Source organism: Bemisia tabaci, chromosome 5, assembly GCF_918797505.1.
Source record: "Bemisia tabaci chromosome 5, PGI_BMITA_v3".
NCBI classification, from domain to species: domain Eukaryota; kingdom Metazoa; phylum Arthropoda; class Insecta; order Hemiptera; family Aleyrodidae; genus Bemisia; species Bemisia tabaci.
In genome coordinates this window covers 699,144-715,212 of record NC_092797.1, presented here as the reverse complement: position 1 = coordinate 715,212, position 16,069 = coordinate 699,144, and the positions used below count along the sequence as shown (strand labels likewise).

The following is a 16,069-nucleotide window of genomic DNA, read 5'->3' as shown; positions in this document are numbered from 1 at the left end:
CAGGGCTACCAATTTATCTGGGGACTCCAAAACTGAAAACACGGCAACCCTGCTAATGTATTTGCTCCCTATCTTTGCATGGAGAGTTTGTCTTCATGTAGACGTGGACTCTCAGGGTAAGGTGGGATATCCCCTCCATTTTGGCCTCAACTTGAGAGCTTTTTTTGAGCTTGGGAGATGATTTCAGAGAAAACCAGTGGCACCATTGTGTTCCTCGCGAACTTTTATACAAGAATCAACAGTTAAATTGCAAATTCCTCGCACATGTAACATCTCCATTGGGCCAAAATGCACCGATATCAATACCTCATATGTTACTTGGTTCCTCGAAAATTCTCCTCTTGGACTTAGCCTAAAAGTGTGGACACTTTTTAGCCTCCGGCGAAACCTAGAGTCTATACGGCTTCGCCGCACGACTAAAAGTGGAACTTTCAATCACCTCTTTGCTTCTAGCCAACGCTCGTAATTCATCAGGATTGACAAAGACATTACTGGGCAGATTCTCTTGTAAAACTAATTGACAATTATCAAGATTTGAGTGCACATTGACCACCTCCACCAAAGATGTCAGTTTCCTGAAAAAGAAGAGGAGAAAATGTACATAAAATAAAAAATCCTTGACTGAAAGTACTTCAGTAGGTATTTTCTTAATTTTCGAATTATACATTTACAAGAGTGATTCTTGAATGGTTCATTAAATACACTCTGGCATTTAACTTTACGATCAAGAAAGACTTAGTTCCAGAAAAGGCAGGTGAAGGGCGGTGTCAGCAACTGGCTCAGGGTATTTTTTATAAGTTGAAACGCAGGTACATTTCCTCATTCAAAGGACCTAGCGACCAATCAACCCTTAAATACAGGGATCCAACTGCTCACCTGAGTCTGCCACTCATCCGTTACTTTTTGTCATGTCGACTATGAACATCACTAAAAAATACGATTTTATTGCTCAAGCCATGACTCCTACCAAAGCAAAATTTAAAAACTCTAATTTTACCTGGATTAGATACCTTCTCATTTTAAATTACTCACGAATTTGACTGGATCTTTCATTCCCCAAAATGGAAGAGCACTTAATTAGTAATAGTAAAAAAAGTAATTCATCAAAACTACACACACACTGACTCCTTGCACAGGGGAAATCTTGAAAAATGCTCTTTATGTCGCATCTTGGCTTACTAAAAACTGGTCAATAACTTAGCCGGATCGTTCACCTAGTCTCCAAGGAATGGAACCCAGTCTCACTGGTTTCCAAGTATGACATATGATTTTCATTAGTGTCACAACTCCTTACACAAGCAAACACTTATGAGGAGCTCTCTTCTTTGGAAGACGGATTACTTTAATAGCCTTAAATCACTCAAGATTTTGGCTAGATCCTGCATCTTCCCTAAAAGAAAATGGACCGACCAGCGTCTCATTGGAAATGGTCAAAACAATGATGAAAAAAATAACTATTCACCGATATTGTATAGCTCCTTACGCAAGAGAAAACTTGAAAGAAGCATTCTTCGTAGCACCAGGATACACAAAATAAATTTACCACAGTAGCAAAATAGGCTGGTCATTTCTACTTACATCTCAATATTTCGGCTGGAATAACCACCATGGTGACAAGAAAAACAGAACAATTTGCAAAAATTACAAATTCATAGTGAGGTAAGTACTCAATTGGAACTAATAATTTTGCAAAAAGAGTGTTTATAATTTAAATTGTTCTTTGGTACTACAATTTTTGCTTGGGATGCAATAACTGAATTGCAATGCTCAATTATGCTGTTCTTGATAGTTATTCTGCAAAATTCACTAAATGCCATCGTGATTTAAGCTGGGACTTCGCAAATTCTCACCAAGTATTACTTATATTGCTATTTTCACTAGATATAGTACGAACACAGCCTCAAATTTTCGCAAATATTGCCGAAAATAAAAGCTATCATCCGGCAAATTCTGCAATTTTAGTTGTGAGCATCTTATCTTACTTCTATTTCATAAATTATCGTCATATTCTTTCTTCGGACAAAATACCTACAGGTTATGAGAATCCATCAATAATTACACACATATTGCACTCTGCGATTTGTGGTGGTGTAAGAGATTAATTTTTTTCCCCTCAATGTAAATTCTTGCTGGTCCAGTGGTAGAGGTGTTGCCAGATAAGATGACATTTGTTTACTTTTGATTAGCAGGCATAGGCAACAAATTTACACCTCTGCACAAAGTGTCGTTTGCTACTGTCCACCTTAAAAACATCTGTCTGATAATCGTTTCGGAAAAAAAACTACTTATCAATACTGATCCATGACTTTCGTGTGGTTACGATTTCTGTGTGGCTAAAAATTAAAGTGGTACAAGGTTTGAAAGTATTAAAAAACCTATCCAAGCTTGTGTTCTCCCTCCTGCAAGAGTCGCATGTGTTCATGTGGATATTTGTGACGCAAAAATGCCTGCATATCGAAAGTAAACCGATGTCAACTTATGTGACGACATCTCTAAAACCTTGACTACTTTGCACATAAAATCCTAAAAAGTAGTCACAACAGTAAAAAATGTCAGGTCTTCCTGCGCAAATTTAATAGTCATGAGCTCTAAAGCGGTCTGAAGGTAAAAAAATAAATGATGAAAGCATTTTAAACAAACTTTCAGGTGAATACATAGACCGAAAACTGCGAAAAGCTTGATTTTATACCATTATTTGCTCCATAACACGGGTGCTGATCGGTGGGGTTGAGCTACCAAAACCACCAGCGGTCATGACATCAGCACCAGCAATCAACTTAAGAACGCAGTTTAGAGATCCGTCGTTCCGCTGTTCAACAGCAGAAAGCACTTATTTTTAACTGGCTCCCAAGTGCTACAGATCTTATTGAAGTAGGGTAATTCTACTTTCTGAGATTGGTAGCCTCATGCCGCTCTCTGATTGGCCGGCTCCCACTTGCCTTCTCGTATCATCCTCACTTTCGTTGTTCATGTCCATGTAGCCCTTTTTTCGATACAATGTTGTCTCCCATTTATTTCACACTCGAAATAATTGTTATTTATTTCTCGCGCTTATCCACCCTCTATCAGATCTCGCATGCAAATACTTGAACATGCGCAGTTCGTGTCAGGACGTGGTTTGTTTTACTGATAGCAACTGGTGCATTGCCGAAGTAAACTTTCAGTTTGCGTAGGGTGCTGAACGCTGTATCAACGGATATCACATGGCCGTTGACTTACCCATTGGGAAACGTGTTGTCAGTCGTCTCTGTTGACTAGCTAGACATTCTGACTCTGCTCTGCATACACAATTACATTCAGAGGTTAGCTAAATGCTCTCAACTACCTCCTGAGAACAATGACTTGTTGACTTCCGTTTGGTAAACAATCCCGGGCACTGGGCAATCCAAATGGAGTCGAACAACGCCGAGCGTTTGAAATCGGGTGATTCCGCTGCCCAACGTTCCCAAAAAGTTTACTTCGACAGCGCAGCTCTATTAAAATCAGCTGACAAGACTGGTTGCCACCAAGCCGATGAACTATGAAGCACTGCATTAAGTGCTTCATGGCAAGGACTAATCCAGTGAATACATCTCAGAGGTGTGATACAGGTGCCTTGCTGGAACTAAGTTTGATCTTAAGCAGCGATAGAATACATTGAATTTAGCGTATTGTAACATACCTGTGAAAACCCTCATTGCTGGTCTCACGGAGAATAGTGGCAAAAATGTTGCAGCCATGCTCCTCCGATAAACAAGCGACCACAAGAAGTAATAAAAGACACTGAACAAGCAACATTTTTGTAGTGACGCAAGGAAAAGCTATGAAAAGAAAGTAGAAAACGGAACTTTATCAAAAATCTTTTGAGAGAAACAACTGTCCGAAGCGTCCGACGAAATCAGATCTAATCAGGAATTCAGTCAGGAGATCAGACCAGAGACGACAGTGACAGTCAGTTGAGGTTATGTTACGTTATGTTTTAGGACATTGACGTAAAATTAATACAATCGATATCGATTTGTACAATTGTATTATACGTCAATGGATATATTCTTCATCTATTTTGATTTTTATATTGAGTTCTTGTGGTTCTTGGTTTTGTTGTTGGATTTTGTGCATCTTTCCAATTTTCCCAGTCTTTGATTATTGGTTTTTCTAATTTTCTGGTTACCTCTCATCCCCCCACAATCTTCCTGTTTAGAGCCCTTCAAATATGTATTATGTATTGAAAGAAGAAAATCATGGAGAATTATAATTCGAGCCAGAGCCACTCTCATGAGAAGGATTAGTTAATCAGCTGTGCGTTTTATCTAACTTTGTGTTCTTACAGAGGTTTCACATCTGCTCGCTTCAATTCTTGAAAGCACTAGTATCTCTCAGAACACCTCTCCACCATGAATTGCGTGAGTGATTATGCTCATTCGAATGAGTATAATAGTTTCAGAAGCAGTGTTCCTTTAAAAACAATCATTGTTGATCCGGACTCTTCTAAGGTAACTATTATTCTTAGATCATAATGGATTACACAGCTCTCTTTTGGGGAGTTTCGTCCTCCAGTGTTTGAATCTCCGCAAAATCTTTAGGAGCCATTGTGACCAGCATATTGAAAATTTAAGTAGGAGCTAAATGGTTCTTCCTTTTTTCTGGGAAATGAAGATAAACGTTATAGTATATCGCTCGGAATGTTAGAATTGGTTTAATTTTCGCGACTCAGCAGGATCGAGTTTCATCCAATCACGATCGCACGCTTGAGGAATATCTCTGATATCTGTGCATGTTTATTTAAGCGCCAACTTTGGCCACAATTTTAATTATTTATGCGCATACGGTGTATGATGCCTGTGGGTTTCAAGCACTGATCTTCTCATAGAATTTAATGAAATGATGTACGTATGCCGTGTCAACAGAATTGACAGTGAAACTACCAAACCATGTATCTCACTGGCAGTCTGTCAAATTCTCTGCCCCTCCCACTTTTTTCTTTGAGTGAAGAAGAACTCAACACTACTTACTTTTAGCTTGAAATAGATTATTTTTCACACCGAGAAGAAAAATTCAGGAAGGTCCCAGGAGTTGACTTTCAGTGGTTTTCAATTTAAAAAATATAGTATGACAAGAAGCCTGCAGCATCACAAACTGAGGCACATGGTTTAGAAGTTTCTCTGTTGATATGTTACTTTGTTGATATGTTACGTTGAGATATTCTGTCAAAGAGAGGCTGTGATTTTGAAATTAATGCCAATGGTTTTTGGGCCATCTAGACAGTTGGAGAAAGAAAATGGATTAGAAGCACTGACAGACTCATGTGAAAATAAATACTAGAACAAGAGCTGTCTTGTTGGGTGCTCTGTATAAGAATAGCCGAAGCTGTCGCAAAAATTTTCCATCCAATGCATCCTGTTCAATCAGGGGTCATAGGAACCTATGATTTCTTTCAACTAATCGCACCAAAGTAACTTGTTTCTCTTTAGCAGTATAGGAAAGCTTACAAGGGTACAAGTGGCTCCTTCATAATACTCTCACATTCTAATTTTGATTCCATCAATTTTTATTAATCCATGTTAATTTTCTCAGGGCTGGAAAATCTATGACTCTGGACCAAGATCAATCAGCACTCCGTTGATTTTTCTTCCACCAGTAAGTGGAACAGCAGACGTCTATTTCAAGCAGCTCCTATCACTTGGTGCAAAGGGCTATCGTGTTATTTCAGTAAGTTACTTTCCCAATGCAATTATTATTCATTTTATTTTTTTTTCAATTCCATTTAGAGGTATTGTCAGATAAGTGGGAAGCTGTTTACTTTTGATTCTCATGAACAATAGGCCGATCTACGTTTCTGCACACAGCAGCAGCGGCGCTGGTAGTCAATCCTCGATGGCCATTGGATGGTTCCAACTTAGTCACTTGTAAACGGAAAATAAATTACACTCCACTCATCTGACGACACCTCCATTTAATGTTGGGGGAATTCAAACCTAGCTTTAATCAATACTGGAAGAAATTTCTAAGATAAATTATTGTTAACATGGTTCACGACTGGCAAAAAAGCAAAAATATGTTTGGTTTATTTAAAATTCATCTGGCAAAGACAATCTGGTTTGCCAATAAGAAACAGAAAAACCAATCCCGTTATTGAAGAACACACTTTGACTCCATATTTTTTACATTTCCTTTTCGTAGAAAAATTGAAGGAGCATGTATATTCAGGAATTAAAACATTTGATTGCAATATTGAGAAAATTAACTGGAAACATCAATGAAGCACACACAACAAAAAATTCTTGTCCAGTGAGTCATTTGTCAGCCGGACCACCAAAATGCATTTGATAAATTGCGAAGAGTGCAAGTCAGTGCTATTAAAGATTTTAACTTCTTTTCCTTGGCCTTCTTTTGTGTTTTAAAACAACCAAAACTGTTAAAATTTGTTCTTTTTCAATCGAATGAAAAGGGAATACTTAAAGAAGTAAAATAATATTAAATGGATTTCGAAAATTTTATATTTTTAACTTTTTCATGAAAAATCTTGGATCTTCATCAGTATTGGTTAAGCCCACTAAGTTTCTTCCCTCTAAAAATTTAATCCTTTTATTTAAAGACTTGATAAAATTTAAAATGAATTGCTCAATTTTTAGGCGGAACATCCTGTTTATTGGAGTGTCAGGGAATGGTGTGAAGGATTTAGACGATTAATTGACTACATGGGCTTTTATAAAGTCCACATTTTTGGAGCATCTCTAGGTGAGACATCACTCTTTTGCTTTAAACTATCACTACTAAGTAAGTAAGTATGTTTTTAGAATTTCATTAAAATGATATTGGTAAGCCTTCAAGTGTACAATGGAAGTTTTAAATTAAGTCTCTACAGTATTCTCAACAGCGTCAATTATTTTATTTTATTTATTTGTTTTCATCACGTACACTCAAGCACCTAGAAAAGACAAATATTAACATACTTATCTTAAAGGTGTACTAGGCAAATATACTTATCATAGAATGGAATGAAGACATTCTTACCGTACAAAGGATTTTCAGGAGTCACAAACGAATTTGGGTGAAATGTTTTCCAGTGATCAAAATTAAATTACTTTTCCAAGAACAATGAAAAAAGAAATTCCTCTTATTTTCGTAGTGTATTCTCTTCCATTATCAAATGAATTCGGTCTGACGATATCTCTCAGCTTGTTAAGAAAATAATTGGAATTTCCCACATTGAGAACACATTGAAATTTCTTCTCCCTTACAGATTTGTAGACTTCTCTCCTTTGGAAAGTTTGTCGAATAAGATTGGTATTACAGTGCACTTATCCATGCATTTTTGCAAGCAACCATCTCTTTTAATCATTTTTATTGAACCACAAAAATTTCATTATTCCTCTTCATCTATTCCATCAAATTACATTCTTTTTTTTTTATTGTTGTTGTCTATTTAAGAATGTTTTCTTGAAACTGATCAGTGGACAATATCACCTCCTCCTAGTCTTATAATAATTTTTGATTGCCAATTGCATCTGTTAACAGTACTTACAGCTCAAATATTAAAAAATTCTAATTGTAATAGCCATTATCGGAAGGAACACCATGACTACTAAAAGTTTGTTTGTTTTTCAGGTGGTTTTCTTGCTCAGAAGTTTGCAGAGCATGTATCTAGTTCACGACGAGTCATATCTTTGTTTCTATGCAACACCTTTATCGACACATCTGTTTTCAGTTACAGCGAGTCAGCTAGTTTGTGAGTTAAATTCTTCCCATCTCTTAAATTGCCACCTTTATTTCATTGGTCCTTTTTCAATCTGTATTCAAAAGCAAGTTCATATCAATAAATCAGAAACTCTTGCTGTTTTTAGTTTTGCCTTTTTTAAAGGTCCATAATTAGTGGCATCCTGTCATGTATAAAATTATTATCTCTGCCCCCCCCCCCCTCCCTAAATCATGCAGATTTGGGAAGGTAAACGCAGAAAGCTAACCACTAGTACTCTCAGTCTAAATATACATGCAGCCACTTTTTTCCTACGAAAGGCAGATGTAGTGGCGGCAAGTTGTTAATTAAATTCCAAGTATACACAGAGATACAGGAAGCCCTTAACCCTCCATTTATTCTAACAAGTCAGCCAATTGTAAAAATACCTTTGCCTGCCAAATTTTTCAAAGTCCTCCTCTCCTCCTCCTCCTCCTCCTCCTCCTCCTCCCTCCACCTTTTCTCTCTCTTCCTCTGTCACTCTTCGTTTCATTTATACAATTTTGTGAAAAAGACGCCATTCTCACACTCTCCTATCTCAAGACCTTTTTTGGCAGGCGTCCCATTTTGTAACTCGTTCTCGAGGTCCGCCCATTTCCGCTCTCAACCAATCATGATCTGCCAGTTGCATGATTGAGATGTTTCTACACCGAGGCATAATCATACCATGCTTTTCGGCCATCGTAATGATTCAGTAGACAGGAAGGAGATTGGAGATTTCTTCACTGCCACTCTACAGCTGGTAGAAAACTTACAATTAATTCTTCTAATAGGCCATCAATCAATATGTTTTGTGGGATGTTTCACTGCAAACTCCTAGCTTTAATGACAGAAGCCACTATTTTGCAAGACGAAAACAGTGAAAAAAAAAACCGGCGCTCCGCTTCGCTCCGCGCCGGTTTTTGGGGGGGCTTCGCCCCCCCCAAGCCCCCCCAAGACGCGCGCTGTGCGCGCGTTTTTAGCGTATTTTTTTTTTTAGTTTGAGTGTCCGGCCTCAGTTGGTCTGTCTTTTAAGTGACCCGCGCGTCCACCGCGGGAAGAGTGTATTTTCCGAAGGGAGGGGCGGGGGCGGGGAGTTATCAATCTTTGGAGGTTGGATTTACGTTTACACTGTTGGAGGCATTGAATATTCGAATAAGGACTTCATGTCGCTAGATTGCAACAACAATCCTCATGTAATGTCTGATATGAAAAGATATCAACAAACGCTGTGGCAAGCTTCAATGACGATGGATGATTCTCCATAACCGTGCGACAACATTGCCGTCTTGTCCAACAATTATCAGTTCGTGACCCACTGTGCGACAACATTGCCGTCTTGTCCACCAACTTTCAGTTCGTGACCCACTGTGCGACAACATTGCCGTCTTGTCCACCAATTTTCAGTTCGTGACCCACTGTGCGACAACATTGCCGTCTTGTCCACCAACTTTCAGTTCTTGACCCACTGTGCGACAACATTGCCGTCTAGTCCACCAACTTTCAGTTCGTGACCCACTGTGCGGCTTCCCTCCTCTTTTGCCGCACACCCCCCGCCTAAAACTTTCAAAGCTCGCCATTTTTAAACGGCTCGACCGATTTCGCTCAAATTCAATACCAGCCTAGAACTAAGTAAGATCTTCCTTCTATAAAAATTTCGGGGGGGGGGGAAGCTTTTAATTTGCGCGAGTTATCGCGCCCACAAAATTGAACCTCCCCCCACTTCTCGCCCCCACCATTCGAAATGTAATACTTCGATCTCCGTTTTTTTTCGCAAAATGGTAGTCCTGTTCCTCTACTTTACATCGCAAAAAGTTTCACCCGGAACTTTTTTAAAATGAGAGAAATATAACCCAGCGAAAATCGGAAAAACCACGATGAGTCGGAAATACATACATAAATAAGCAGATATATATATAAATATATATATAAATATATAAACATGAATTCAAACGGCATGCATATTCGTAATCTACGACCCATGATCGATGCTCATTACATGGTCTTTGGTCCAGGTCTGACATCAGGGGAGAACGCAATAGTGTATTTCCTTCGGAAAATACACTAAAAGCAAGTTGCCTTCCAAGGAATATAGTGGAATTTCCGATGCTTGTTTCAGGTTTTGGATGTTACCCTCAGTAGTGCTCAAAAAGATGGTCATGCGAAATTTCAATACTAGCGATGTGGACTCTCATATTGTTGATTCCATTGATTTTATGGTGGAAAAGGTACCATCTAAGTATTTACTTATGAACCTAAAATACAACTATGTTCATGAACAGTTCTTGAATATTTGTGGGCCCTCCCTCCCTCCCCAGTTTTTCCCCTTTTTCCCCTTTTTCATTATGATCTTAATTTATGGAGACAGTCATGAAAGTACTTAAACATTGATCTGTCGTTCTTTTGCTCTGATTAGAGATTCCAAAGGATCTTAATTTCCTCAACGAAATTAAATTGCGTGATTCTCCCTCATCATTGGCTGTTCACAATGATTAGTACTACATACGTAGTTCAAAATTGAAGAGCTTTCCGGAAAAAGGGCACATACCGAAAAAAAATGTTGTGAGAAAAACGCATTTGAAGTTTTCATTCTTACTTTCTGGCCACTGATGATGACATACATCGAAACTGGGGCACTCATATCAACGTTCATACACCCTAGAATGAATAACGACCATTGGTAAAACTTGCACTTCTTTCAGTGTTGTGGCAAGAATGTTTTAAAATTTACCGCTATGTGCCCTTTTTCCGGAAATGGACCGGTGGTCATAGGTTTTGGCTTTTGAAGCTGAATTTTCGAGACTTTAACGAGTTTCTAAACGAAAATAAATAATTTTGATGAATTAATAAATTATAATTTCAATCGAGAACGCCCGGTTGGATCATCTTTGATCATTATTAATGAAAAAGATAGCAAAACACGCAAAAAAATCGACAAATTCAAACTCACAAGAGACCATTAAAAATTGAATCATTAATAATTACAAAAATTCACGTGTGACCAGTGCAACGCGTAGACAATCCTTACAACCCGATGCTATTGCATTGAGTAGCAGAATCAGTGCGATGTATCTGTATAGTGAGGGATCCTTATCAGCACCCATCACCTCCCCGCCTGCCTGCGCGCTATCTCCTCAACGTCGTGGCGATCGTACCCAGAGGCAAATAGATGAAATACGTTTGTGACCCCTGACTTAGCCTCACAAAACGTGGTCTCTTAGCTCCAAAAATGAATCAATAAAGCTGAAACTCGGGACATTGGTACATTAAGATGCGAGGAATCCATTTCTGCCATTTCCAGAAAAGGGGCACATACGCGTATGTGCCCCTTTTCCGGAATGCTCCTTAATTTCTTTGTCTTCTCTACTGTCTTGAGTTTTCTTTTTGACTCTGCTATTCTACTGAACAATCAACATTGGCAAATTTTCAAAAACTTTTGAATGTGTTGTGTTAATGTTGACTTATCACGTTGATTTATAGAAGAAAGATTTGCCTTAAATAGAAGTTTTTATATGTCTTCAAGAAACTAGCTTAAAATTTTGAAAGAGGCTGTTTAAAGTCTGTGTATTTGCAGTAAAAAGGACCTGAGAACTTAGTAACAAACAATGTTTCAGTTGAAGAGTAAGTTGTCAATAGTTTAGCTTATCTTTATGTCAAAAGCAGCTGATTGACTTTCAGTTCGAAGATTCTGAACCCTGACTTTGGTAGATAAGAAGTTTTTCTCAGACCTGCAGATTTTGACCTGCAAACCTCAAACCACCATGTTTGCAACATTTTAGAGAAATTTTTGAGTGCCGAAATATTAGTCCAACCCTTCTCTAAGCAAAGGCACTGACACCTTAATTTCATGTTTCCAGGCCCCAAAGTCCCTTTCCATGTGGAAGGCCACATTTCAAAAAGTCAATAGTTACCCAATATTTTTTGTGAAAAACCTGAGAAATTGAAGTATAATAAATTTATGTATTTTTAATTTTCAGCTGGACAGTCTTTCGCAGCAGGACCTGGCATCACGGCTCACTATAAATTGTGTTCATTCGAGGGTAAACCCGGAAAAATTGAGTTACGTCCGAATGGTCACTATCATGGATGTTTTCGATGAATGTGCTCTTTCCACCCCTGTGCGTGAGAAAATTTATGATTGCTACAAAAACGCAAAGCTTGCCCATTTAAAGTCCGGAGGAAACTTTCCCTACTTAAGCAGGAGCGATGAAGTCAATCTGTTCCTCCAAGTAAGTTCTTTTTATCCGCTCTGTCCTAATTTTTCACAGTAAACTCAAATTTCTCATGCTTGAAATCAGATGGTAAATACTTGTTGCATTATCGGGACTTTAAGCGAATGTTTGAATCGCTTTAAATTATTCATTTTCAGGAAGAACAAATCATTGAACCATTCCTTTCTTTTCTACTTTGAACTCCAAATTCAACCTTCTCAGCGCTACTCAACACACTTTGTAGTATATTGCCAAGCTCTAAAAATTGCAAGTCTCCAAGTAAGCTATTAATTATCGCTAAAACTAAGTAAAAGGGGCCCTAAGGTAGAAACTCAATTTGTTAACCAACCCCAACTGCTCACCCCTCTCTACATGCATTCTTGAATGTGTGAAATACTCAATATCCAATGCCATAATCACTCCTGAAGAACGATTTCAACAACTTACAACATTAAGCACCTTAACATCAGTAACCAACAAATTATTTGGAATGCATCTAAAATGAACATAAGACTCTCATCAGTTAAGTGCTTTTAACATTATTACCACTCTGAAAAAATGAATTAAAAAAAAAGAGATTAAACAGTTTCTGACTGTGGTGGAAGCATATCTCTAAAGTGAAGTCTACTATGATATAAAAGATTTCTTCAATACCTAACCACTATATAGTAATTTATTTAAATATCTTGTGTCTTTTTAAAGTTACACTATTATGCTATTGGTTATTCTTGTGGCGATGGTTCAACTCACCTGCGATGTCTTGAGATCATTGCATACAAATGAATCTGTCTAGCTCGCTCTCTCACACTGCTCATTCCCAAACGGCTCTTATTTAGCGCAGTTTGTAACGTTGAGAGTTTGAGAGTGAGTGGCCAACATGAAAAGGGTTAATACAAGAGAAGAGATTTCCTTTCAGAAAAAACGAGAAGAAAGGAATCTTCGAATTTCTTATACGCCCTTCTCTTTGGGAGGTTGATACTAGACTGCCAGGCGGTAGTCTCATTGCCCTGTTATTTCTCAACTTGATTATTTTCTTATGGCATTTTTCCAGATTCACTTAAGAACATTTGAAGGAACTTACCTCAGTGCCTCAGATAACAAAGACTGCTCATTGTCCTAATAATTATTTTTCGAGCATCATTTCAGAAATGGCCTATTTCATGGACTTCCTTACTTAAGTAATTTTGCATCTTTATATTACTGTTATATTGTTATTTAGTTGTAAGTTCTCATTGGGTGATTCTCCTAACTTTTCTTTATGGAAACAGTGTTTTCTTTTTATCTTTTTTTTTTTTTGGCACTGTCTAAAATTATATTAGATTCTTTTTTTAGTCAATCTTTTTTGTACTGAATATTTTGAAGTACAAAATCATTGTGACAGGCGAGTTCTTTAGATGTCCTGTCCACGGATAAGGAAACTGCCTTCCCCTTATTTTTTTTAAATTTGGAAGCTTATACTTCTGAACAGACTATTGGACCTAGATGATTTTTTTTCACTTATCCACTCATGAGTGAACCACTTTGAAATCAGAATTTTCTTAAATTAACACTGAAAGACCCCCCCTCCCCCCCTGCAAAAGTCATTCCAGCTCACAGTAAGGCTTAGTGGTCGCATTGAAACCAAACTTACTATGAGTTACTGACAATAATTCTCTCAAGCATCACTAACTCAGACCAGGGGTGGAAAAAATTCAGAATTTCAAGATTTCGCTAATGGTAGTTTTTCTCCTGTGCATTGTTTTACAACACTAGCAAATGGCATATTTTGCTGTAAAATCAGCTATTTTTCATTTTTCCTCAAGGCTGATTGGAAAATTTCTGAGGCAAAACGCTGAATTGCGAGTCAGCAGTTGACGTTTTTTACCTCTGGCTCAGACTATGAAATTGTATTGGTGTTTTGATCTCATTTTGTCCTTGTGAAAATTTTTTTTTTGGTTTTACTTCTTGTTTCCATTAGACGTTTTTGTGAAATTAATCATCGCAATGAATTGCCAAAACATATTTTATTACAGCACTCTGTGGGAAAATGAAACAAAATTTGAGAATAGGTCAGAGTGCAAAACTCCAAAGAGCCAATGATAGGTTGGCCAGTTTTGGTAACTACTGTTTGCTGCTGTGTACCCACAGCAGCAATCAGTTGTTTGAGAGTACCATTGGAGACAAGGCTGTTTACCACTAATGAGAAGGCATACCACCTGTCTCCATCGTGCATTGCGCATTTTGCTAGAAATAGTAGTTTCCCATCATAAAAGTTCTATTCATATCTTTGCTGCAGTTAATATTGGATAGTAATGTTACTCATGTTATTTAATTCCTTTGTCAGAAACTGACCGTATGATTTCTCAGAGCACTTATCTGTGCTTGAAAAATTATTTTTCATAGTTCAAACAATGCCTGTGCTTCCTTGTTATGTGATAAGACTTTTTACCCACTATCCAAGTGTTCCATACCGTTTTTCCCTACTTATTTTTACTTCCGTTCAATGTTTTTTTTAAGAAAGTAGAATAGCAATTTCTTACTTCACAGAATAGATAAATATAGAATAGATACGTACTTTTTTATAAGAATCACTTTTTTAGTTTTATCGTAAGCAATTTCTTTATTGTTGCCTAGCGATTATGTACTAAAAAGTAATACAGTCTTCTTTATCTTTGTTACTCTTTAATTTTCAAACAATTGTTTTTACTCACACATATTTTGCCTTGTCCTTTAATTTGAGTAAGGATAGCTTGGGATAGCTACTTTTTCGTTTTTTAAGAAACCATGGCAGAGTTTTTATACTAGTTTTGATCACAAAGTATACTTTCATGGGAACTTTTGAGTTGCATTGTTACATCCTTCATTAGTGGACTTAAATCGAACTGGAGGAAATTGTTGAATCACTTATTTTCAAACCTATGTATCATTGCCTGAGGGAGAATCCCACCCTTGGCAGTAATTCCTAAAGCCTTACTGTAAAGTAAAGGAAGAGGCGATCTTATAGCCCATAAACACAAAATTTCAGCAAATAGGCTGCCGATTGGATCAAAGTTCGTAACTTGCACCTGCTAAAGTTGCCACTGAGGCAGTATTGACACAAAAGCAACACTATCCAGAGATTTTAAGATGCAAACTAGTTGAGGGGCTTGAAGAACAAGGCGCATAGGAGCAGTTTTTGCCATTTCAAGAGACCCGTGTTTGAAGTTTCAAAATTACATGGAGCCTCATGGTGGGAAACTCAGTTTAAACTCACTTTTTCATGCTTTAAAGTTGGATTTTGGTTGTGCATTTTTCACAGAATATGCTCTCAAACTAGATTTAGTTGAGCTCATGAATATCTCAATTTTTTCAAAAACTGCACTTCTGCGAATAGGTATAATATGAATAAACGGTAGAGCTTTATTAATCAAGGTTATTCGATTGAGAAGCAAGCTAATTTCAACTATCAGCTCACCGACTGAAAACTCTCTGTTGAAAAAACTAGGAGAATTTTCCAGTAAAATACTCTACTTGACAAGAAGGAAAGTACATAAGAATATTATGAGTAAGTTAGTTGAGTTTCTCAAAAATAGATTGTCCCTGTCACCATGGCACTTTCTGATGGAATTTTAAGATGAAAAGTTATGTGTATTTGTTTTTAAGTTTACTCTGTCACTTGTTTTGACCAAGTACTTACCTCGTTGGAAATTTGTTTGACAATTGTTGCGCAATAAAATGATTACCATTCTAACTTTTCGATGGACTCAATTTTTTACAAATGGCACTAAAGCGCACTCTGTGTTGCGGTCTTAAATAATAAACCTTATGAAGCCTAAGCCTTTTAGAATCGAAAATTGAAGACGTTCCTGCAATAAGAAGAGAGAAAATTATTGAATCAACTGATGAGCCACTTTGTGCTAATCCCAAGAATAGAGGAAGATAAACAGCTCAGCTAGTTCCAGGTCAAATTCCTATTGATATCATCAATTATCACAGCCCTGGGTTTTTTTGGCCATGTCGTGTTGCATGGCATGTCTTGGTTGATTCTTATGTTTTTTTCAGTGCTAAATTCGGGAAAAATATCCAAAAAATTCCATCACGTCAGGGTTTTCCGCAAATTCCAAATTTTGGTTTTTTTTTGGGGGGGGGGGATTGCCAAAAAATTGAATTTTTTTTTTTTTCAATTCGACCGTTGAATTTGGTCTGT

The 16,069-nt window shown here is 37.5% G+C and overlaps 2 protein-coding genes across 7 annotated transcripts in view; one reads left to right on the top strand and one right to left on the bottom strand.

The window, feature by feature from the left end:
• Positions 1 to 3,916, bottom strand: part of PIG-X (Phosphatidylinositol glycan anchor biosynthesis class X) — a 70,621-nt gene extending 66,705 nt beyond the window's left edge. For all 6 annotated transcript variants that reach the window (XR_011899954.1, XR_011899953.1, XR_011899956.1 and 3 more), the window contains exons 1-2: positions 3,662 to 3,916; positions 440 to 575 (exon numbers count right to left, since the gene is read on the bottom strand). Coding sequence is in view for 1 of the 6 variants with exons in the window: in XM_072301044.1 (XP_072157145.1) it covers positions 440 to 575; positions 3,662 to 3,777 (252 nt within the window). In the remaining 5 variants the exon portion in view is untranslated. The remainder of the gene's footprint in view (positions 1 to 439; positions 576 to 3,661) is intronic.
• A 166-nt stretch (positions 3,917 to 4,082) lies between these two features.
• On the top strand, positions 4,083 to 15,613 carry LOC109038463 (maspardin). The gene is made up of 7 exons (XM_019053508.2): positions 4,083 to 4,472; positions 5,554 to 5,688; positions 6,612 to 6,717; positions 7,588 to 7,708; positions 9,813 to 9,921; positions 11,671 to 11,922; positions 12,956 to 15,613. Exons 1-7 carry the CDS (start codon positions 4,374 to 4,376, stop codon positions 13,022 to 13,024), a joined length of 891 nt encoding a protein of 296 aa, XP_018909053.2. The 5' UTR covers positions 4,083 to 4,373; the 3' UTR covers positions 13,025 to 15,613.
• Positions 15,614 to 16,069: the final 456 nt, after the last annotated feature.

Bases quoted from the DNA above. Each gene is read 5' to 3' on its own strand.
- LOC109038463 (XM_019053508.2), top strand. From the start codon at position 4,374: ATGAATTGCGTGAGTGATTATGCTCATTCGAATGAGTATAATAGTTTC. The intron at 7,709-9,812 runs GTGAGTTAAATT...TGCTTGTTTCAG, and splicing joins TACAGCGAGTCAGCTAGTTT to GTTTTGGATGTTACCCTCAG. The intron at 11,923-12,955 runs GTAAGTTCTTTT...GCATTTTTCCAG, and splicing joins AAGTCAATCTGTTCCTCCAA to ATTCACTTAAGAACATTTGA.